The 23,477-nt window shown below is 37.8% G+C and overlaps 1 protein-coding gene across 1 annotated transcript in view; it reads right to left on the bottom strand.

Moving 5' to 3' along the window:
- WWTR1 (WW domain containing transcription regulator 1) overlaps positions 1 to 23,477 on the bottom strand; it is a 163,758-nt gene that overhangs the window by 7,324 nt on the left and 132,957 nt on the right. The window contains exons 3-4 of the mRNA XM_051983292.1: positions 16,395 to 16,600; positions 210 to 343 (exon numbers count right to left, since the gene is read on the bottom strand). Coding sequence (XP_051839252.1) covers positions 210 to 343; positions 16,395 to 16,600 — 340 coding nt within the window. The remainder of the gene's footprint in view (positions 1 to 209; positions 344 to 16,394; positions 16,601 to 23,477) is intronic.

The following is a 23,477-nucleotide window of genomic DNA, read 5'->3' as shown; positions in this document are numbered from 1 at the left end:
ACAAATACATGGCAACATTCCTTGCACTGAAAATGTAAGAAATTCTCCATTCTCATGGTCTTGACCTTATGATGGAAGTTCAGACCATTTGTTCTCTTCCTGTAACTGATATGAATGTGAAAACTAACATAAAGTGAGCTTCCCTTCTCCCCAACCAAGAAGGCTAAAAAAAAAAAAGAGAGAGAGAGAGAGAGAGAGAGAGACTTTACCCATTGAGAAAAGGATCTGAACTGTTATTTGTTATTGGTCTGATTTCCTGGGCCATGGTAGGTGTGTTTCCAGCAGCCTGAACAGTGGCCATTGTCTCTGATTCCATGGGAAGTTGTCGACATAGAGCGGCTTCCTGTACAAAGGTGAAAGACAATAGAGGGGATGAGTTAGCCATATTCCCTGCAAAAAAGGAACATGTAAATGAAAAGGGGTTCCAATCTAATGGAGATAAAGCTGTTTCTTTCTCTTGATTCGGGATTCATAATCATCAGCATTACTTCTTAACAACCCTTTCTTAAACCTAGATACAACCTCAAGCCTAAGTCACTCATCCATAGTCACTCAAGCAGCAGTGGCTGGGTTTCTGCCCCAATGTACCCAACTGCTATGATTTCCTTTTAATTAATGCCATTTCTCAAAGTCAAATCCAAATCAGAGTTCTGTGGTAAGTAGCTAAGCATAATTCCTTGAAGACAAAAGTGATTATTTTTTCTTACATCTCCATTTCCAGCATATGGTAGGTACATGACAACTGGATTAGATTGGATCAGAATGAAAGCTATTGATCTCCTTTTTGTCCATTATTTCCAGGCCAGTAAAAAATTTTAAGTCATGACAGAGTAACCCTAATGGTTATATCAAAACATTATCATCACATTACCCACCCACCCACCCCCCAAAAAAAATCAATGACATTTTTAGATTGAATGAGCATGATAAAGATCTAGCTTAGAGTTCTTCCTGTTACACTTTTGGGGAAAGTTTCTGGAGACCATGAATAACCACCATAAAAGTAGCACCATTGAACTATACTGTTTTCTTTTGAAGATTTACAGAAGCCAAAGAAATGTTCTGTATTCCAGGAAATATCATATGCCACAAAGGGACAGTAAGAGTGATAAACTAAGAAATAGACAATCTAGATTATGGTTCCAGGTCTACCTTGGACAAGGTGTTTAACCCCTCAATTCCCTCATCCATAAAAATAAGGGGCTTCCCCTGACAACCCCAAATCCATTCTAGTTCTGAAATGCCATGATACCATTTAAACAAAAGTAAAAGAACATTAAAATCATGTGATTATCTACAAATTCTATAATAGTAGGAGTAGTAGTAGTAGCATAGAAGCAGAAGCAGCATTTGTAAAGTATTTTATGATTATAAGGAGTTGTACGAATATCTTATTTTTTCCACACAACCTTGGGAGCTAGATGCTATTATTACTCCCATTTTACAGATGAGAAAATATAACAAAGCCGAAACTAAATGACTTGTCCAGAAGTGCACAGCTAATAAGTACCCGAGACCAGTTTTGAAATCGTGTCTCTGACTGGTTCTAACACTCTATCTTGCGCCACCTAGCATCCAAAAGTCAAAAGAATACTATAAACATATATTTTTCTGGTGAACAAAGGAAAATATTGGTTTATTCCTTTTACCAAACCCCAGCATGGGACAGCCTATTTTTATCTTTCTTGTCTGTTGATTTTCCTCTATCAATTCTACCTTACATCCTGAAATTATTACTATTATAGCTGAAAGTCAACCTATTTTAAGACTGTCTCATGCAGTGATCAAATATGGTTGTACCAAATGTACCAAAATGATAATGTTCTTATTAGAGAGAGGTTTCTGTATAGCCAGGGTACATTAAAATCACTTGCTATAAATGACTTCTCTCTCTAACAAAGTTCTTTTTACCATTCTTGTGAACAAACTGATTAATTGAGACTTTCAGGCACTGATTTTCCAAAATAAAAACTGATGAGTTAGGGATATCTAGAAATTAAGCAGAAAAGTAGCACCATTGAACTATACTGTTTTCTTTTGAAGATTTACAGAAGCCAAAGAAATGTTCTGTATTCCAGGAAACATATGCCACAAAGGGACAGTAAGAGTGATAAACTAAGAAATAGACAATCTAGATTATGGTTCCAGGTCTACTTGGACAAGGTGTTTAACCCCTCAATTCCCTCATCCATAAAAATAAGGGGTCTCTTGACAACCCCAAATCCATTCTAGTTCTGAAATGCCATAATACCATTTAAACAAAAGTAAAAGAACATTAAAATCATGTGATTATCTACAAATTCTATAATAGTAGTAGTAGTAGTAGCATAGAAGCAGAAGCAGCATTACCATTACCATTTATTCAGAATCCAAATAACTGAAAGATTCAAAGGATCTAAATTCTGGTTTGTGATCTATATCTATGGAGAATGAAATAAATTACAAGTAAATAAATTAAATAGCCGCTGTCTGTCAGCATAGTGAACAGAGCGTTGACTTTAGTGATGAGGACCTGGGTTCAAAACCCACTTCAGATGCATACTGGCTATATGAACACGAACAAATCATTTAAACTTCTTTGTGCCCCCAAGCAGAGGTAGAGATAACATCAGTAAAGGAAGCTTCTTCATTGGGATTTCCCTGTACTGAAGATATCACAGGTCCCAGTCTGTCCCATCCATGTAGGGAACCATGTTAGGTGTGGGGAAGAAATAACAAGGAACAAAGGCACGGTCACTGACCTCACTTGGTATTTACAGTGTAAAAGAAAGACCAAAAAAAGTAACTTTCATCCTATGCCATGAGGCTGGTCTAACTCAGCCTGATTTCCTAAAATGTCTAGGTCTATAACTTTGCAAAACATGCTACTTGGCAGGTGTACAGAGGAGGAAAGAAGAGATGTGATACTACATTCATTTTCATGTTGTGCCTCCTGCCTCCAACTCAGTTCTCCTGCTCCTGCTCAGAGTTCTATACTGGTGAGAAGTCTCTATAACTTACCAAACCCTAACCTATTAATCTGGTGCTCTTCTGCCATCTTCATGACCCTTTCATCAGCCCCAAATTTCTCTCCACCCCCATTCCTTCCATCTTTGGGAAAAATAGTCAATCAATAGTACAATGGAAAGTACATATCAAGCCATACCCTTTGGTTCCACATTCAACAACCCTTTGACTCCCAAGTCCAAATCACCCCTCCCTGGCCATTATTCTCCCTTCTAAGTGCTATCTTTCCTTATTATTACGTGAACTCCTTGAGGGCAGGAGTTATATTTTTAAATTTATCTCTCAGTACTTAAATAATGCTTGACACATCTTAATAAATGTTTTTTCATTCATTCATTTGCTCCTCCATTCACGTGTCTACCCCTGATATAAGATTCAGAGAGTCCATGTCCTGGATCAACTGGCAGAGCTCTCTGTTCTCTACCCCTAATCAGAATGTTCCCATTAGATTAAGTTTTGGTTTTGAAGATATATTCAAGTTCAATTATCTGCTCGAATGGGATTTCCAAATAGCCTTTACCCTTAAGGACATCCTCCTTGAAGAGAATACTACATTTGGCCCGTAGAGGGCTCCCTTTATTAATATAGACTGTCTGCTTTCAAGGATTGTCCAAAATTATCCACTAAAGTAGGAAAGAAACTTTCCCTAGCAACAATTATCCCAAAGAAACAGTTGAGCTGGTCTATCAATTAGTGAGCACTTAATAAGCACCTACTATGTGCCAGGCACTGCGCTAATTACTGGCTTAGCTAGTCAATCCAAGCTGGTAAAGTTCTGTTCACCACAGACATTTTTTCAGCATCACAACACTAGACAACTTTCTGGGAAGTTGTTTTTAATCTCTGTCCCAAATTCTGACCTGAATTAACTAAGAGAGAAAGCATTTGTAGCAGTATTCCTCATTCCTCCTTGGTGTTTACATTTCCTGTTTGTCTGCAATTCCTGGGTTTTGAACCAAATGGCTTATTCCAAATGGAATCCAAAGGACTGGATTTGCCAAATGTATTCACTGAGCCTTCATTTTCTACTGATTCCTTATTACGTAGCTTTTCAGAATGGTGATGTGACTATAAACTAACAAGATCGACATTTTTCTACAAAAATGGGAGTTGTAATGTGGAAATATGTTTAGAAGAATTGTGTATGTTGAACCTGTATTGGATTACTTGCCATCTAGGGGAGGAGGAAGGGAGAAAGGAAGGAGAAAAATTTGGAACACAAGGTTTTACGGGGGTGAATGTTGAAAACTATCTTTGCATGTATTTTGAAAATAAAAAGCTTTTGTTAAAAAAAAAAAAAAAAAGATAATAGGTTTAATTATTCCAAAGAATACTAAACTTATTTCTCCAGGGCCATGTCCATCAGTAGGCAGTCTGCCAGGGACAAAAGTTTCCTGTTATACTGTCATAACTGTTGCTCCTCACACAGGATACCCCTATCTCTGTTTTAAAGTGATTTTTTCCTCTAAACCTGGAATGGTCTTCCCCCTCCTAACTTCCTTCAAGTCTCAACACAAACCCCGCTTTCAGCAGAGGGCCTTTCTTGTCCCTTTAGCTCCTAGTGGCTTCTTCTCAAGTTGCAAACCCATTTGGGGTTTTTTTGGCAAAGACATTGGAATGGTCTGTCATTTCCTTCTCTAGCTGATTTTTACAGCTGAGGCAAACTGAGGCAAATTGCCCAGAATTACATAGGTAGTAATTATCTGAGGCCAGATTTGAACTGATGAAGATAAGTCTTCTTGTTTCCAAGCCCAGGGCTCTATCTACCATCCCTCTTAGCTGCCTTCTGATATTATCTTCCATCAACTCTGGATAGACTTGGTTTGTACCCTACTTAGTCACATGCCATCTCCTAGAATATGACTTTTTTTTTTTCACTTTCCCAGTCCTTAACATAGTACCTAACATACAACAAATAATGAATAAATGTTTGTTGATAGACAGTGATACTGACAATATGTAAAAAAAGTTCTGGAACTCAGTGTTTGTATCTTCGGGGATCATTTATAGCCCACAGAAGGGTCTCACATTGGAGGAGAGCCCCTCTGCAGTACACTTGGGTTGCTATTCAAATTAAATTCACCCATTATATTCACCACATTGACAACAGATGGCCTTTAGCAACTTCCAACCAGTCTCTAAGAAGCAGAAGGCTAGACTCAAGAGAAATGGATGACCTGGATGCAATCCTAACTCTGGCACTTAATAGCTGTGGGAGCATTAAACTTTTCTGGACACCAGGTTGTCTGTAAAATAGAAGTACCAATATTTGAAGTACCTACTTCACAATTGTTGTGAAATCCTAATTAGATTAGGATTTGTCAACAAGGGTCATTTACATGTTAGCTATGATTATTGCTCCTATAAAAGAATGGGACATGGGTTATGACAATTCTTACTCCCTAATAACTTGAATTATAGACAAAAGTTCTTAATTCTTACTAATGAAACGTTCACAATTTTCCAAGATATGTTTTAAAATTTAGTAATTCTTTCTTTAAATAATTTCAATTTTAATTTGTGTGCAGGTATCAAAAGGGTCCAAAATTGAATAAGAGAAAGAGAGTAGGTTTTGGGAATCTCAACAACCCTAGCTGCTCCATTATTTCTTTTAATCAATATTTTTTCCAATGATACAAAATCCTGAAGGAGAGGCTTCCAAAGCATACAATTTCTTATCAAGGAAATATACAACCAGATTGAGGTTTGTCTGACAGTTGTCTTTCACTCTTGCTACATAGTAACAGGCAAACCATTAAAATGGGGCATGGATTTTCATAGAATATTAAAAGAATTACAAGAAAGCTGATAGCACAATTTGTAAATTGTGTTCAACTGATTTATAGGAAGACATGGACAAAGCTTACACAAATTAAAAAGTCATGGATTGGTTGTGAGTTGAACAGTGGGAAGGCATACCTACATTTATGAAACTGCTGCCTAATTCTAGTGACCATTTTCCATTAGAAGAATTTTGATAATCAAACTAAATCCTTTTTCAAAAAATTTGAACATAATGGCAGATTTCCCAATTGTAACTTTCAGAAGTTAAGTGAACTTGGGAAAGTCATTTCTCATTTCTAGATCTCAATTTTCTCATCTCAAAAATGGCTTTGAGTTGATTATTTTTAAGGGCATTTCAACACCTACACCCTAAAGCAAATTGTATTTAACAAGGCTTTTAAATGAATTTTCAGAAGAAAATGCTGCCTCTTTTCCTTTCTTTCCCCCAACGTAATTGTATTCCTCAATGCTTAGTCATATTGTACACCAGATGAAGGCATTAAGCTAAATGGTCTCAAAGGTCCTTTCTAGCTCTTGACACTCTATGGTAGTAAAATTGACTGCCTGGTCAGGTCTGAAATTCAGTAATAGCAAGAGGTTTTCTATTCAACTTCTCAACTGTTTAACTTCATGATACTCACTTAGGGAATTCAGCAACTTGTCTACTTTCAAAACGTAGTTGCTTGTTACTGAATAATCCTCTCTGAAAATATGATGGAAGGAATTCTAACTCATTTTCCAGATTTTGGATCTTTATGATTCTGCTTTACTCAGAAATGTCACTCGACTTAAAATCTTATCTGCTCATAAATTGAAAAATGAAAAAGAAATGCCAAAAAGAAATTTCCTTTTTCACTATTTCACTTACAGGCATAATGACTTCTGCTCTTTCTCAAATGAACTGTATTAACACAATAATTAGCATTTACAGTGTTCTATATATATAATCTAATTTAGTCCTCATAACTACTCTATGGTTTTGAGACTATTATTCAGTCATTTCAGCTGTGTATTCTCTTTGTGATCCCTTTTGAGGTTTTCTTGGCCATTTTCTTGCCATTTTCTTTTTCAGTTCACTTTATTGATGGGGAAACTGAGACAAACAGGATTAGGTGACTTGTCCAGGGTCACATAGCTCATCTATCTGGGGCCAGATTTGAACTCATCAATATGAGTCTTCTTGATTCCATGCCCAATGCCACCTAGATGAGAAAACTGAGGTTGGGAGACTTTAAATAACTTGTCACATGGTCATTCAATTAATAAGCATCAGAGGCAAGATTTGAACTAAGAGCTCTCCTTACTCCTAGTTTCTTTCTCATATCACACTGACTTTCCCCCAATCCCTCCCCACAAAAAAGGAAAAGGCCAATTGTGACAGTGTGGAATAAACAGTAATTTCAACTCGAGAAGATTTAAACATCATCTAAGTCAATCTTCTCATTTTACAGATGAATAAATTGAGGTCCAGAGAAATGAAGTGATTTTTGCAATTGCACAGCTGGTCATAGAACACTAGACTGGACAGGGGCTTAGAGATCAAAGCCCAATGTCTTCCTTTCATACTAGAGTCAGTGGCAAAGGTGAAACTAGACTGCACATCTCCTGTACCCCAAACTCAGTGCTCTTTCCAGTACAAAAAGCCCATAGACTTTTGCTTCCCAGTATAAGCTACAATAACACTTTTCCTTCCCTGGCTTATGTATTCTCAATACTCCTTTAATACTTACCAAAAAATTCCAAACTTTTTGGTCAGTTGCACAATCTGGACAAACCTTGAATAATTTATACTTAACTTTGACATACAGGCTTCTCTTTATTTAAATACATTTTAGTGAGCCAGAGGAGGGGATTAACCCCTCCAAAATATAATCTCAAACTGCATTAATAGAAACATAGCGTCCAAGACAAAGGAGGTCATAGTCTTCCTGAATTCTGCTATCAGAACATATCTAGAATGTTGTGTCCAATTCTGGCTACTACATTTCAGGATGGATATCAACAAATTCTAGAGCAGGGGTTCTGACATTTTTGTTTATCATAGATTACTTTTGGTGGAGCCTATGGACTCCTTTCCAGAATGAGATTTTTAAAAATGGATAAAATAAAATATAAGATACCACCAAAGTCTTAGTGCCAATATTTTTTTTTTAATTCAGAGAAAACCTCTACTTAAGAACCCTTATTCTTTTCTCTATTCGAGTATAAGTTTCATGAAATTAGGGACCATCTCTTAGTTCTTTTTATATCCTCAAAGCTCAGCACAGTTCCTGGCACTTAGTAAGTACTTAAGAAATATTGATTGCTTGCATGCTTGGGCATAGGGAATTATATGCTTGAGGAATTGCTGGAAGAACTGTGGCTACCTAGATCCATCAATCAACATTAAGTACCTACTATATGCCAGGTGCTGAAAAAACAAATTCAAGTAATTCTTGCTTTCCAGAAGTTTGTCCAAAGAACCATATGGTCACATATTGGTCCTTACAGGATTAAAAACAAGTTCATGGGTGAACCAGGTAAGGGACTAGAAACTGGAAGGATCAGGAAAATGGAGGTGCTTCAGCTTTACTTTGAAGGAGTCTAGGAAGCTGAGACACACAAGGTTGGGTGCTAAAAGAGCAATTTATTGGGAAAAGTAATTCCTGGGTTGGGAGGCAAGATTGGCCACTCAAGTTATTCCTGATTCTAGCAGGACACGGGTCTCTGATTATGGCCATAAAACCATATATTTAAAGCAGGAAGAGGCTTTTAATATTAACTACTCCAAATCCCCTATTTTTGCAAATGAAGAAACTGAGGTCCAGTGATTTGCCTCTCCCCTCTTCCCCCATGTCTCCTTGATAGAGTAAGAGACAACCAGAATTTGAATCCAGGCTGTCAGACTCCAAAGCCATCGCTCTTTGCACTTTGCTGTCCAGGGAAGTCATATAGAGATTCACAAGATTTTGGAAAGCTGCCTAGTTTCTCCATAATGTCGCCTTGTTGAACTTCTTGCTCTTTTTTCCAAGCTAAAAGTGGAGAGCACCATGTCTCAGACTCCAGCAATGGATAAACCCAAACATCCCTTTTAAAGGGGGGGTAGGATAGTCTGTCTAGTTTACTACACCTTTCCTGGAGGTGGTTAATGATGTGGCTGATTGTTTTCTTAAAGGGCATTCCTTTAATGGAATCGGGGTCGGGGACGGTGGGGGGAAGAGGAAATAGGGGACAGGGGTGGACGATAAATCCCAATAACAAAATAGAGGTTGTCTCAGGATTAAAACCTCAGCCCTTCTTCTCTTCCAACTTGCTGGTGAGTCTTCCTGTGGAATAAGTAAATAAAGGAGGGGAGAAAATAAACTGCAGTTGAAAGTCAAGCAGCCTGTCGTGACCAGGGATCCTGGTTTGGGGTCCCAGCAGCCCTTGCGATGTCTTTGGCTGGAGAAGTGCCTCCTGCTGCCTGGCTCATGTGAGCTTTGGCAAGGACTTCAAAGGGAACCCAATGATAATAAGTTTTTCAGAGGGTCCTGTGCTGTCAGTATGAGCGTTGGAGGAAAAGATCCGAAAAATGGGATGCTGCATTGTTTTAATTAACAAGGGTGGGGTAAGTGGAAACAAATGAAAAAATAAAGGCAATATTTTGAAATCCTGAGTCTCGAAGTGGTTCTTCCTTTGCGGAGAATGTGCAGTCCCTGCCAAAAAAACTTTAAAAGACTTCATACGTCGCAGGACGCTAAATTATTCACCTTCTTTACACAACGTCCTGATGTAAATCTCTTTTTAACTTTCTGCCAAAGGAGTCCAGAGAGCCATTGTCAGAGTTCCTGGAATTTCCCTGATTTGGGAACTCTCATCACACAAGCTCAGTTGCCAAAATGAGTTTGGACAGAAAAGGGAGCACTCAGGCATTGCATTTGTGAATGATAGGGTTTGGGCTTCCCTCACAGCTTCTCCATATTGGGAAGGGCACCCCAGTCTAAAACAGGGTAGAAAACATTATAGCTATTAAAAAAAATTCTAAAATGGAATATTCTCATGTAACCATAAATGGGAGATCAGAAATAAGGGGCAGAAATTTCAATAGACTTGTAATGGAGAGAGCCATCTGCATCCAGAGAAAGGACTATGGGGATTGAGTGTGGATCACAGCATAGTATTTTCACTTTTATTATTGTTTTTTTTCTCATTTTGCCCCTTTTTGATCTGATTTTTCTTATGCAGCATGATAAAGGTGAAAATATATTTAGAAGAATTACACATATTTAACCTATATTGGATTATATGCTGTCTAGGGAATGGAGGGGGGGAGGGGATGGAACATAAAGTTTTGCAAGGGGTAAGACTAAAAACTATCTTTACATGTATTTTTAAAAATTAAAAAAAAACTTATTAAAAAAAAAAAAAAGAAAGAAGGGGCAGAGATGGCTGTCTGATGTCTCAAGTCTGAATCATGGATGAGCCTCATTTTTCACACATTCAGCTTCATTCAAACCTGTCAAAAATGGCTCCAGAAAGACACGGCTGCTCATTACATCCCAGTAACAGCAGGAAAACAAAATCAGAGCACTTTTGACACTGTAAATGCTTCCTGGGATTACAAGTTTCCACTTGATTAGCTCCCCAAGTGTGAAGTTTTAGATTTTGTCATTTCAGTTTCATACAGAGAAGAAGGAAGAGGAGGGGGGACAGGACCGAGATGGAATTAAATGACTGACACTCTTTAACCTCTCTCTCAAGGGGAAAAAAAAAAAAAAAAAAAGAAGCTGCCCTTCTGATCAGATATAAACCAGGCCCTGAAGGATCCCTGAAACCAGACTTGCTCACGCCTGGGCGTGCCCCTCCAGCAGAGCAGCTGCAAAGTTTGAGCTGACGGGCTCTAAGGAGATTTGTGAGGGAGGCCGGCCAAGAGAATTCCACTGACTTTCACCCAAACCCTCTGCCTCTTTCCTGTTGCTTAGCAACCCTACTGCACACTTACTCAGCATTTTCTTTGATTTTGGTCCTCGGACAAGTGGCAGGAGAGCAATGGGGGAGTAAGGGACTGGGAGGGGGGCGATTCCGCACGATGTGAATGCTCCCATAAGCGACCACGAAAGCTGCAGGGAAGGGTTTGTTTGGGGAATAATAACATGTCTGAAAAATGAAACCCAGGGAAGGTGGATAAGAAGGAGGAGGGGACTTAAGGGGATTTCTTCACTCCATCACAATCCAGGCCTTGGTCTTATAACACTTAGACTAGAGTGAAAGGTTTTCATGGAGACCTTTATTTTTGTTTAGTCTAAACTATAGGGGCAGCTAGATGGCTAGAGCACTGATCTTGGATTCAGGAAGACCCGAGTTCAAAACTGGCCTCAGACACTTAACACTTCTGAGCTGTGTGACCCTGGGCAATCACTTAACCCCAATTGCCTCAGAGGGAGAAAAAAAAGCCTAAACTGTGATTTCAGAGAAGGCCAGAAAAATGAGACTTGCTCCTTTTTTCTCCATGCAGAGATTTAAGTACTTAGTGTTTGCCAAGGACTATGCTAAGCACTGAAAACACAAAGAAAAACAAAACAAAAAACAACAACGAAACAAACAAAAATCCCAGTCCTCCAAGAGTTCCCATTCTAATGGAGGAAACAACATGCAAGAGAAGGTGGAATAGAAGGTGACACAGAACGCTTTGACATTTGGAAAGTACTTTACCCGTTTCTTTCATTTGGCCTACCCAAGGTCCCTGGGATAAAGGTGCTATTATATCCCTTTCCTTCAGATGAGGAAACTAAGACTGAGATAGTTTAGATGAATTCTCCGGGGTCACACAGCTAGACACAGTGTCTAAGGCAAGACTCCAAACCCACCACTTTAACCACTGCACCACTAGCAGCCTTGAGACATAGACAGAGGATGACTGACAGACGCGTGTATTATAATTCTGTTCTATTCTCTACAACTTAGAGCCCGCCCGGCCAAGTTTGTTCTAGGTCTAATCTTATATGTATGTGGTGTGTGTATTGCCCATGTATGTGCAAATATACAGAAACATGTACTTGCATATATGTACTCATACACTTGTATTATCGATGATCTATATCCATATACACCAAATTGGTGCACTGTGTATTTATGTGTGTACATGCATATATGTGTGCGTGTACTTATTCCTATATACACACACATACACACATCACGCATGTGCTATAACAGGTACACGTGTGTGTGAAATATATCTGTAAACCTGTGTGTGAATACACGTGTGTGTATATATATATATTTATATATTATGCTCCATGTAGTATAGATATATATGTGTATATGTGTTGAATGTTTGTGTATATATACATATACAGATGTGTATAAATGTGGTGTGTGCTTACATACTCCATATATATGTATATATGTTGTGTTTGTATATATACATATACAGGTATATATGCATGTGTATATGTGTGTGTGTGTGTGTGTGTGTGTGTGTATAGGTTTACATACTCCATGTAGAATATATGTGTGTGTATTGAGTGTATAAATACATATATAAGTGTATATATGCATTGTGTGTATATATGTATATGTAAATATATACATATATATGGGGAGAGAGATATAGATATAAATATACTCTTATATATGCTTAAATACTCCATGTAATATATATAGACGTGTGTGTGTGTGACTATATATACATACCTACATACTCCTATACAGATTTTTACACTCTGTGTGTTTGGGGGAGGGAGAAGGCCTGTTAGGAGGTCATATAAGTAGCTAACTTCAGAGTCAATCAAAACCCAGGTCCTCTGGTTCTAACGCAGCACACACACTTGACTTTCTTTTCACCACTGGAGATGACCAAAAATGGCAGCCATGGAGTCACCTGAAAAGGAACCCCTCCTTTGAACTCTATCGCTAACCAACTTTGATCTCTGATTGTCCTTACTTCCTCCTGGATTTAGAACATTTCTTCCTTTCGATTTCCGGATTTGCAACCTATTTTCCTTAAGCTTTTTTCCTAACCTGTTGTCAGAATTTCAACAAACCTGAATTAGCCAGAGAAGTCTTTACCCTTTCAGCACAGGGCTGAGAAAAGGGCACGCTCCGGAACCCTTAGGGAGTGAATTGTGGCCTCCTAATTCCTCAGGTATTATCAGACATATATGTCAAGGGGAATAAGAAAAGATGGGTTAGGAGTCCTATAAGCAAGTATTCTTTCCCAGCTCCCAGCTTCCATGAGCTCCTACAGGACAGAGGGTGCTTGATTTTTACATTTGTTTTTTTTCCAGCACTATGCACACAATAGCTCCGCATAAATGCTTGATGAATTGTAAATTGAAATGAAGTAAATAAAATTTAAATTAATTAAAATTAAACTGAATTTAAATGCAAATGAAATGAACAAAATTGTATCCCTAAGAGTAAGGAGAAAATGTACCTCGAGGGCAGTTAAGTGGTACAATGGAGAGAGAGCACTGGTCCCTGCCTCAGATAGGTCTTAGCTGTGTGACCCTGGTCAAGTCACTTAATTCTATTTGCCTCAGTTTCCTCATCTGTAAAATGAGCCGAAGAAGGAAATCAAACCACTGCACTATCTTTACCAAAAAAAAAAAAAAAATTGGATCACAAAAAGTTGGACATGACTGAAAAAAATGCCTGAACAACAGTAGATTGTAGGCTAGGTCAGCATACCTTTCCTACCCCTGCTTTCACTCCAAAGGCACTGCACCAGCAGATAGCAGATAGCACTGCTAGAAAAACCTCTCTGGGCAGATGTGAACATTGATTTGAAGGAGACAGGAAAAGGCAAATAATGGGGAAGAAGGTCAGCTCAGAACTCCCAGGAGACGTGGCAGTTTTGGCCACTCTGAGAGCCAGGATTCTTGGAGTGTGTTCCTAACTCCCACTTAGTAACTCCATAATGGGAAGACAAACATTGCGGGAACTTGGTGACTTCTCTGTAACATGAATTTAAAAACTGGACTTTGGTTCAAAGTAGCAAACAGAAAAAAAATAAATTGATTTTTACCTCACCTCATTTAAGTGTACTTTTTTTCCTCTTCCCCTTCCTAAGCCCCACCACCACCAAAAAAAAATATTGGAATTTTTAGAAATATTAATGTATAGAGAGAAGAAGATGGAGGAGGGGAGAAGAGAGGGTACAGGAGGAAATGGAAGAAAGAGAAAGGGGAGGTCTATTCATCTTTGCTAACTCATATCAGGTATGAGAAGAATCTAATGTATGAGCTTCCTCACATGGGCAATAAAAGTGGCAAATAGATACACCGTTCTCTTCAGTGTGCTCCACATCCATAAAGCTAAAAAATAATTCCAAATATTTACTCAAATTGAAAAAAATTGTAAAGCCATATCCTGCCAAGAAACATGAGACTATTGCTAAAAGCAGTTTGAACAAATGTTGCCCTGAAATAACCACATAAGTTCGGGCACAAGTCATATACAAAGACAAGAGGCCAGAACTATAACTAGGGTGGAGCGATGGGATTTTGTACCAGTGCACTAAATTTAGAGAACTTGACTTAAAGGGTTTTGGGTCTTTCTGTAGCTTTAAATAGCAGAATTTAGTACCTAAGAGATAAGAACAATTAAACTAGGAAGTTACCAGATGACTTCAAATTAGATGTCTCTCTCCTTCATCTCTCCTTATTTCTTCCCCTTTCCTCTGATCTTATAGGGCCTCATCTTAATCTGTGTCCAGTTCAGAAACCCTTTGTGTGGCTTGCTCTGGGAATGGTTTGTGATACTTGACCTGGGCAGCTATAGGAGTAGGAGTAGTTGTAGGAGTAATGGTGATAGTAGTAGTAGTAGTAGTAGTAGTAGTAGTAGTAGTAGTAGTAGTAGTAATGGTGGTTGTGGTAGTAGTAGTAGTAGTAGTAATGGTGGTAGTAGTAGTAATAGTAGTAGTGGTGGTAGTAGTAGTAATGATAGTAATAGTAATAGTAGTAGCAATGGTGATAGTAGGAGCAGGAGGAAGAGGAATAGTAATGGAGGCAATAGTGTTACTGGTGGTAATGATGGCGGTAGTAGTAATAGTAGTAGTGGTGGTAGTAGTGGTACTAATGGTAGTAGTAGTAACAGAAGTAGTTGAAGTGACAGAAGCAGTAGTAATGGTGGTAGGGCTGATAATACAGGGGGTGATAGTAATAGCAGCAGAAAAATTAGTAATAGTAGTGCTAGTGGTGATAATAATGTCAGTAGTAGTGATAGCAGCAATAGCAACAGTAACAGTAATGGAATTTTACAAAGTGCTTTCATCTTGCAAAGTTCTTGATGTACAATTTCATTTGGCCCTCCCAACAGCCCTAAGATGCGGGTGCTATTATTTTCTTCATTTAACAGATGACGAAACTGAAGCAGAGTGAGTTAGGAACTTGTCCAAGATCACCCATCCAATAAACATCTGACACGTTCCCAGCACCCCACCCTGTACCCTCAAGTACATTTACAACAATTTCAGGATCTGATTTCATGAGGGGCACTTTAGTTAAGACAAAATTCTTCCCCTCAGATTTGGGGGACAATTTCTGCTGCATAAACAAACCACACTGCTTCTCTGTTGGTCTCATTTTCTGAGCCCAGTTACTTCAATACAATATTTCCCCAATGATGCGAAAAAAAAAAAAAAAAAAAGTTAAGAAAAGACATGACCTAAATCCCCAAATCACATCATATATGCAATTTATGGGCTAGAAGTTATATCTTTAGGGAAGCAGGCTATTTATTTTCTCTAAGGAAGCTGACAGAAAATTTCCAGACAGCAGTCATAACTGAAAAAATAACCACATATTCCCTAACAAAAGAAGGAAAATGTGTTCCTTCAGTAGTCTGTTAAAACTGTTTATTTCCTTAAGCCATCCAAAGGAAGCTACCCATCTCTCTTATCCCATGAGTCACAATGCTAAGTTTAAAGCATTAGGACAGTAAATTGAAACTTTCCTCCCAAACTATAGCCAATAAAATTCATGAGACATGCAAACTGGTTAAATTAGCTTTGTGATATTTAAACTTTTAAAAAGATCCTATAATTGCCCAAGCTCATAGCGACATGCCTAGCTACTTTCTCTGGACCTTCACCAATTACTCCTGAGAGCTGGAGAGGTGGGCAGGGAAGGGGCCTGCCATGAGGGACACCAGAAAGCCAGAAGTCTGCCGGCAGAGGCAGGTATGAGGGTGAAGGAGAGCTGGGAATTTAAAGATCCACTCAGGTCTGTCCCAATAATTCTGCTCTTCCTAATTAGCCAACCACAACAAGAAAGAGTGTCTGCTTGGGAGTAGGGAGGGTCCATTTATGGCAAAGTTGTCAAGGAGGCACTTTGGGATAAGAGTCTACGCAGAACAAACCTCTTTTCCCCCAACCTCATTCTCTTCCCTGCCTTTTTCTCTTAGACTCACATCCATTCTTCTATTCTTCCCTCATCTTATTTCTTTCTCTTTTTCTCTTCTTTCCTCAGGACTACCAACAGTACACACAACTGATATAGCAACCAATATACGCACTGATGTATCAACACCTTCTCATCTCTGGACAAAGATTGGAGCACTTGGAGTTTTAAGCACCAGGGCTTAAAACAAGGCTCAAGGCTTCAGAGGAAGTTCCCTGTCTGACAGGTTAAAAGTGGGGTGATTACCTGTCTCAAGAGTTCCTCCTGGCGCATACGGATTCTTTCTCTTTCCATCTGGATCCGCTGGAGCCGTAATTTCTGCTGCTGCTGTTGCTGAGTGGTCAGGGCATTGGGCAAACTCATCAAGCCAGCCTGTGGGTTTTGGGCTGGGTGGTTCTGCTGGGACAGAGTAGTGTTGGATGCCATTTGCTGCTGGTGCTGGTGGTTCATCACTGAAGGAGAGGAAATACGAAGATGGTTAATGAGAAACTTATAAGCTTGGAGGGAGTGCATCAGACTCTTGAAATCTTTATGGAGAATAATAATAATAATAACTAACAACAATAAATATAGCAGCTATTATTCATGAAGTGCTTTACAAATATTATCTCACTGGATCCTTGCAACATTCCTGGGGGTAGGTATTATTACTCTCACCCCCATTGATAGATGAGGAAATTAAGGCAAATAAAGATTAAATGACTGACCCAGAGTCAACCAGTTAGTATGTGATTAAGATTGGAACTGAACTCAATTTTTGCCAACAAAACCAGCACCCTACCCATTGTTCCACCTAGCTGTGCAGTGATGGCCAAGGAGAAAACTATGAAAATATAATCCCAGTTCATATTTTTTTTGGGAAAAAAGGGTTCTCTCTATCACAAGCACTTAAATAAACATGTGTTATGGGTAGTACTGATGACAAAAAGAATTCCAAGTTCATTTAAGTATAGAAATTACATTTTGCAAGTAAACATTTTAGTGGATAATTAAATAAGGATTACTTTGTCTTTTTATAGTGGATGGCTTGCTTAACCACTGGAGAGAAGATAAAGAACAATCTATCTTCCCATCCCTTTGCTTCTGAGAAAGAAACAGAGCCAAGAAAAACGTGGCATTATTTGACCAGCACATCTAGCAGTTACTGAAAAAAAAGTCAGATGTTTGCTCTTCTTCGCATCACAGTTTCTCAAACATTATGTCATCTGAAAACAAAGCAGAAAGATCTCTGACTCTAAAATCAAAGGAACTGCAAAATCAAATTCCACCTCTGAAACTCCTACTTCCATGCATGATCTTGGTCACGTCACTTAGTCACTGAGTCTTGGAACTGAAATTGAAGGGGTTGGACTAGATAAACTCTTTTGTCCCTTCCAGCTCTGGATCTGGGGTTCACAGGATTATAGATTAGGAAGAAACCTCAGACGCCATTGAGTCATATGATTGCAGACTAAGAGAGAAAAGGAAACTCAAAGGTCATAAGACTGACCTCATTCTTTTTGTATCTGGGCAAAGTAAGTCCCTAAAAGGTAAATTCAAAGGATTATAAATTTATGAAGAAACCTCAGAAGTCATTGTAATTTTCTGTAACTGGGCAAACTGAGTCCCCAAGAAGGTAAGTGATTTGTTCATTGTCACAGAGCTAATAAATGTCAGAGATGAGACTTGAACCCAGGATATTCTGACCCTATCTATATCAATCACTCTTATTTCAAAAGGCAAGATCCCTGTATTGAAACTAAAGTTACATAAAGCCACTGAAATGAACCCTGTTTCCACCTGCTGTCAGATAAGTGAGTCTTCACTTGAAGCACTATTAAAAAACAAGCAAAGCTTCCAACTAGCATGGTGCTTTATAAACAGTAGGTGCTTGATAAGTGCTTCTTGAATTAAGTAAAGCTGTAGTAATAAAATAGAAGAGCTAATGAGTTGATCAATCATGCTAGAGATGAAAGGGATCAACTTCCTCACTGTACAGATGAAGCACTCAATGCTACAAGAAATCAAATGACTGGACCAAGTCAATAAGCACCAGAGACAAGATTTGAACCCAGAATCTCTGACTCCAGAGTTAATGCTTTTTTCTACTCCATAATTCCTGATAACTAGAATTCACTTTAATTCATGCAAGAATTGGGGGTGCCATAACCAAAACCAAGTGACTTCTCATCTTTTTTCTTTTGAGGGGGCATTTATTTAAATGGAAACAAATGATTCTGATTGTTTTTCCCACATAATTTCCACAATGTAGGTGCCCCCAAAAGATACACATTTATGTTTAAATGAGGTGACCTTGTATGATTAGCACTAATTTGATATCTTCCATTGAAATTCAGCTCTTTGCTTCTTTAGAGTCCCCTTCCTGAGAGGAAGAAAACTTTTTAGACTACTTTAAAAGGTGATTTTATAGCACAGACTCTTTTCAGCAAAGGAAGAGATGGCCTCTCCTTAGGTTTTTTACTGAAGGAGAGCAGGGAGCCATCCCCAGAAATCTTTCCAGTTCCATACTCTGGGTGTAAACCTGGTTTACACACACCAAGAATGCGTCCTGTTACTGAACTCTCGGAGGCAACCAGATCCTCCTCAGCAGATTTTATTAATGTCTGAAACCTTATCTGGGGGAGTCTCAAACTGGGAAGAAAACTCTTGAAGGACCACACCCTTGCTGGAACATTCAAAGCACTCTGTTCTCAAAGGGAGCTCTCCAGGGAGGGAGGGAGGGTGGATCGAGGGAACAGGCTTTTTCCAATTAAAGTTAGATTCAACCCACTCAAAGCTCAGCATGTCTGCTGGCCAGCGGAAATAGAGGTCAAAAGATAGCAGTGCTTGAACAAAGACATTATTTTTATAAAGCAATGGTGGCACTTTTTGTAGGAGCAAGGAAGTAGAGACAAAGAAGATGCTTATTATCTATTGGGAAATGCTTCAACAAGTTATGATACATGAATGGAGTAGAATGTAACTATATTGGAACAAAGAAGCATAGGAAAACTTAAGAGAACTGATGTAAAGTAAAATAAGCAGAACCAGAAAAAACAGCATGACAATATAAATGAAAAAATATATACATATCTAAGAGCTAAATGGCACAGTGGATAGAGCACGTGACTCAGAAACACCTGCTTCAGCCACTTTCTCTGTGATTATGGTTACTGTTTGCCTCAGTTTCCTCATCCAAAAAATGGAGATCTTATTAATAAAAATCTACTCGTCAGAGTTGTCATAAGGATTAAATGAGAAAGTATTTGTAAGATACTTTGCAAATCACTTTATTTCACAAACTTTTCAGCGACACTGGCTTCCTGGCTGATCCCAAACAAGATACTTCATCTCTCAGCTCCACACATTTTCTCTCCTGGCAATGTTGTCCCTCTTCTGATTACTGATTACTGATGTCCCTGGCTTCCTTTAAATCCCAACTAGGATCTTACCTTCTGGACAAAGCCTTCCCTAATCATTAAGATTTTTTCCGGACCTTCTCTCTATTATTTCCTATTATCCTGTATATAGCTTGTTTTGTTTACATTTGTTTGTGTGTTGTCTCCCCTATTATATTATAATATCTAATTTATTTAACTTATTTAAAAGAGGTCTTTTATCTCTCTTTGTATCCCTAGCACTTAGCACAGTGCCTGGTATATAGTACACATTTAATAAATATTTATTGAATTGAACTGAAATGCTATTGTTATTATTATTAAATGGATTGTGGAAAATATCTGATTGTGACCCAGATTGACAATGAAGAAGAAATGAAAAAATGTAATTTCCTCCCTCTCAGGAAAAGAACTCTGCATTTATTTCATTTAAAAAAAAAAAAAAAAGGCTAATCAATGACCTAGCTTCCTTTAAGGCACAGAGATGAAATGAAATGGCTTATCCAGGATCATACCACTAATAAGTTTCAGATCTGAATTCAAGGACACTCTGGCCCTCTATCCTTTGAAAACAGACTATAGGAAAGAAGTATCATTTGTCCATAGACTTTTCTGGATCAAGAAATAGTAAGGAGATCACCTAGAACTAGTTCTTGTTGTACAGGTCAGAAAATAAAGACCACAAAAGAGGAAATGTCAGATATACTGATCTTGGACAGAATACTATAGATTCTGTAAATGAAAATCTGCCTTATTTTAGGGTAGAGCAATACTTCAGTTTTAAATATATATATTCAGAAAGCTATTCCAAATGAAGCCAGACTGGATTATGGGCAAGCTGCCATAAACCTCCTGAGAAAAGCTAATGACCTCCTCTACATTGTTCCTTTGCCAGTCTCGGCAGAAAGAAATAACCCAAACAGAAACTGCTCCATCCCAGAAAAAAAATGCATCAAATCTCCAACAGAGAAGTCTTTCACTTTTCTTTCCAAGAGAATAAGAATTGATATCTCACATTTATCTTTCTTTCATTGTTGCTTTCATCAGAAGGAAAGTTGGAAGATCTCAAAATAAATTGGTCCTCCATCATTATTTTTGGAAATGAATGAGTTCATGCAGCATAGATATTTGATCCCTAGTTAACTTCCCAGGATAACAGAAAACAGAGAAGATATAATTCAATTCAGCAAACATTTGTTAACATAATCTATTATGTATAAAGCATTGTATTGGCAAAATCCAAAGATGGAGAAGATTATGGTTGGTCCAACAGTCTAGTAGGAGGAGGATTCATCATCTTCATCACCACTGTCATTGTCATCACTTTATTCATCATCATCCATCACAGAGAGGTGACAATAATCAAAGGTAACAAGATATGATGAACAGAGATTCAGCCTTGGAGACACAGACTGGCTGTCGGACTCTGAGAATGTCTCAACTACTCAGTACCTGTATTCAGCTAAGTCTATGATTGAAGAAAATTGCTGACCTGTGTTGGTAGATTGATTTTTTCAATCAATTTATGCCAATGAAGTCATGGATCCAGACCAAAAGAAAAAAATAAGAGAGATACAGAGTATGATATGGGTTATGGATAAAAGATGTTTTCAGAGAACTGTGATATAATGGGGAAAAGATGACATTTGAATTTAGGGGACCAGAGTTCAAATCCTAACCTGTGAAACTTTGGGCAAGTCACTTAATCTCAAAGGGCCTCAGTTTTTTCATCTATAAAGTAGTGTTTGGAGTATATGACTTTTAAGATCTGTTCCCGTTCTAAATCCTATAAATAGAAATACAGTTCAAAAATATACTTTTTTTTTTTGTTTTTAAATAATTTATATCTTGTCAAGTGCTTCATTCTTTTTTGCTTTGATATTGTCACTTGATACCAAGTTATTCAGCAGTGCATTATTATAATTGAATAAATATAAATAATCTGTATATTACACATTCATCTCAAGGATACCGTGAGTTCTTCATTCTCTCAACATATATTTTTACAAGAGGATTAAATACCCCCAAGGTCCAATCTTTAGCCATTTCACAAATATATTGATCAACTAGGATTTACTTATTGTATCTGGCAGGCCCAGGTCACAAAGAGACCAAGCCAGAAAATGTGACTAAATCAACATAAACTCATCATCATAGCTGAAAAACATCGAAGAATTCAAAACTTGAATAATCCATTAATAGAGTATGTTCCACTAATAGAGGCCATGTTTGCTGAAGGAGAAACATAAGTTGGAGGCATAAGAAATAGCTAGGCTAATTCTTTCCAAATTGGCACTGTTGATGTTACGTTAAAGACATCCTTATTATTAAAAGCTTCACTGGTATTAAATATGCAAAAAGAGGTGGAAAGTACAGTAGGCACACATGAATGATTGAATGAATATACAATTTCAAGTTGGAAGGTACCCCAGAAACCATCTAGTCCAATCCTGTCAGTTTATAAATGAGAAAATTGAATTTCAGAAGTTAAGTGACTTGTGCAAGGTCAAAGAAAAGCATTTTCCACAGCTAAATTTTGGACTTAAGCCCTTTTGTTTCAAGTATATAATTCTGCATTGTTATACAACTAAGTAACTGGCCAATAGTTAACATGAACACCAGAAAACACTTACTTTGGATATGAATTTTGAATAAAATCTCTTCTTGTTCTGTCTTATAAAACTGGTTTGGCAAATTAAATTAAAAACTCACAAAATTAAAAAAAAAAAAGGGTAAGCTTTTTAAGGGTGGGGTTTTCTTTTTTAGGAGTAGAGATCTCATATGACAAATGTCTAGCACCAGTATATGGCACATAGTAGGAGCTTAATTCATGCTTATTGAATAGATGAACGAAATCCTAAATCTATATGATTCACAGAATTTGATGTGATCTTAACAATCACCAAGCCCAAAGTCCTCACTTTATAGATGGATGAAAAATGTAAGGTTAAGTAATTCTAAAATCAAATAGGACAAATCAGAACTTAGGAACCCAGGATTCCCAATTCTCCATTCCTTTTATGCTATCTCAAAACCAGAAGGAAGATGGATTTCCCTAGCTCTTGCCCCTCTTCCCTTCCCCACTACCACAAACACATATTTTGAATAACAAATGAAATGAGACATTCAGACCAAAGTTAAGATGATCTAGTTGTTGATTTGCACCTGTAATTATCGCCAGGTTAATAAACAAACTTCCTTTCCTCCCCTGAAATATAGCTTCTATTGCACAGCTCCATTAAAAAATATGTCGTAATTGTAGTCAAAAGTTCAGCAGGCAGATTCCAGATCTTCCACTAGCTGTCTGACCTTGGATAATCATTTAACTTCTCAAAATCCATTTTCTCATCTGTAAAATGAGGGAGATTAATCTCAATGATCTTTACTCTAAGGGCTAGAATCTTTAACTAATATCTAAAAAGCTTTACCAGAGTTAAGTTTATTTTTTAAAATACAAGAATATAGATCAGAGAAATATAGATTAAAACAATTCTGGGGTACCACACTACAAATGACAAATGTTGGAGAAGATGTGGGAAAATTGAAATACTAATGCATCATTGGCAGAATTGTGAACTGATCCAACCATTTTGGAGAACAATTTGGAACAAGGCCCCAAAGAGCTTTAAACTGTACGTACTCTTTGACCCAACATTACCTAGCACTACTAGGTCTGTATCCCAAAGAAATTTTTTAAAAAGACCAACATATACAAAAATATTTAAAGCAGCTCTTTTTGTGGTAGCAAAGAATTGGCAATAGAGAGGATATCTATCAAATGAAAAATGACTGAACAAGTTGTGATACATGATTGTGATAGAATATTACTATAAGAATGACAGAATGCTTTCAGAAAAAAAACTAGAAAACTTACACAAAGTGATGCAAAATGAAGTGAGCAGAACCAGAATGTTGTAAAACAATCACAAGATTATATGCCATCAACTGTGAA

Source organism: Antechinus flavipes, chromosome 3, assembly GCF_016432865.1.
Source record: "Antechinus flavipes isolate AdamAnt ecotype Samford, QLD, Australia chromosome 3, AdamAnt_v2, whole genome shotgun sequence".
NCBI lineage: Eukaryota > Metazoa > Chordata > Mammalia > Dasyuromorphia > Dasyuridae > Antechinus > Antechinus flavipes.
The sequence above is the reverse complement of the archived record's forward strand: the minus strand, read 5'-3'. Positions and strand labels throughout refer to the sequence as shown.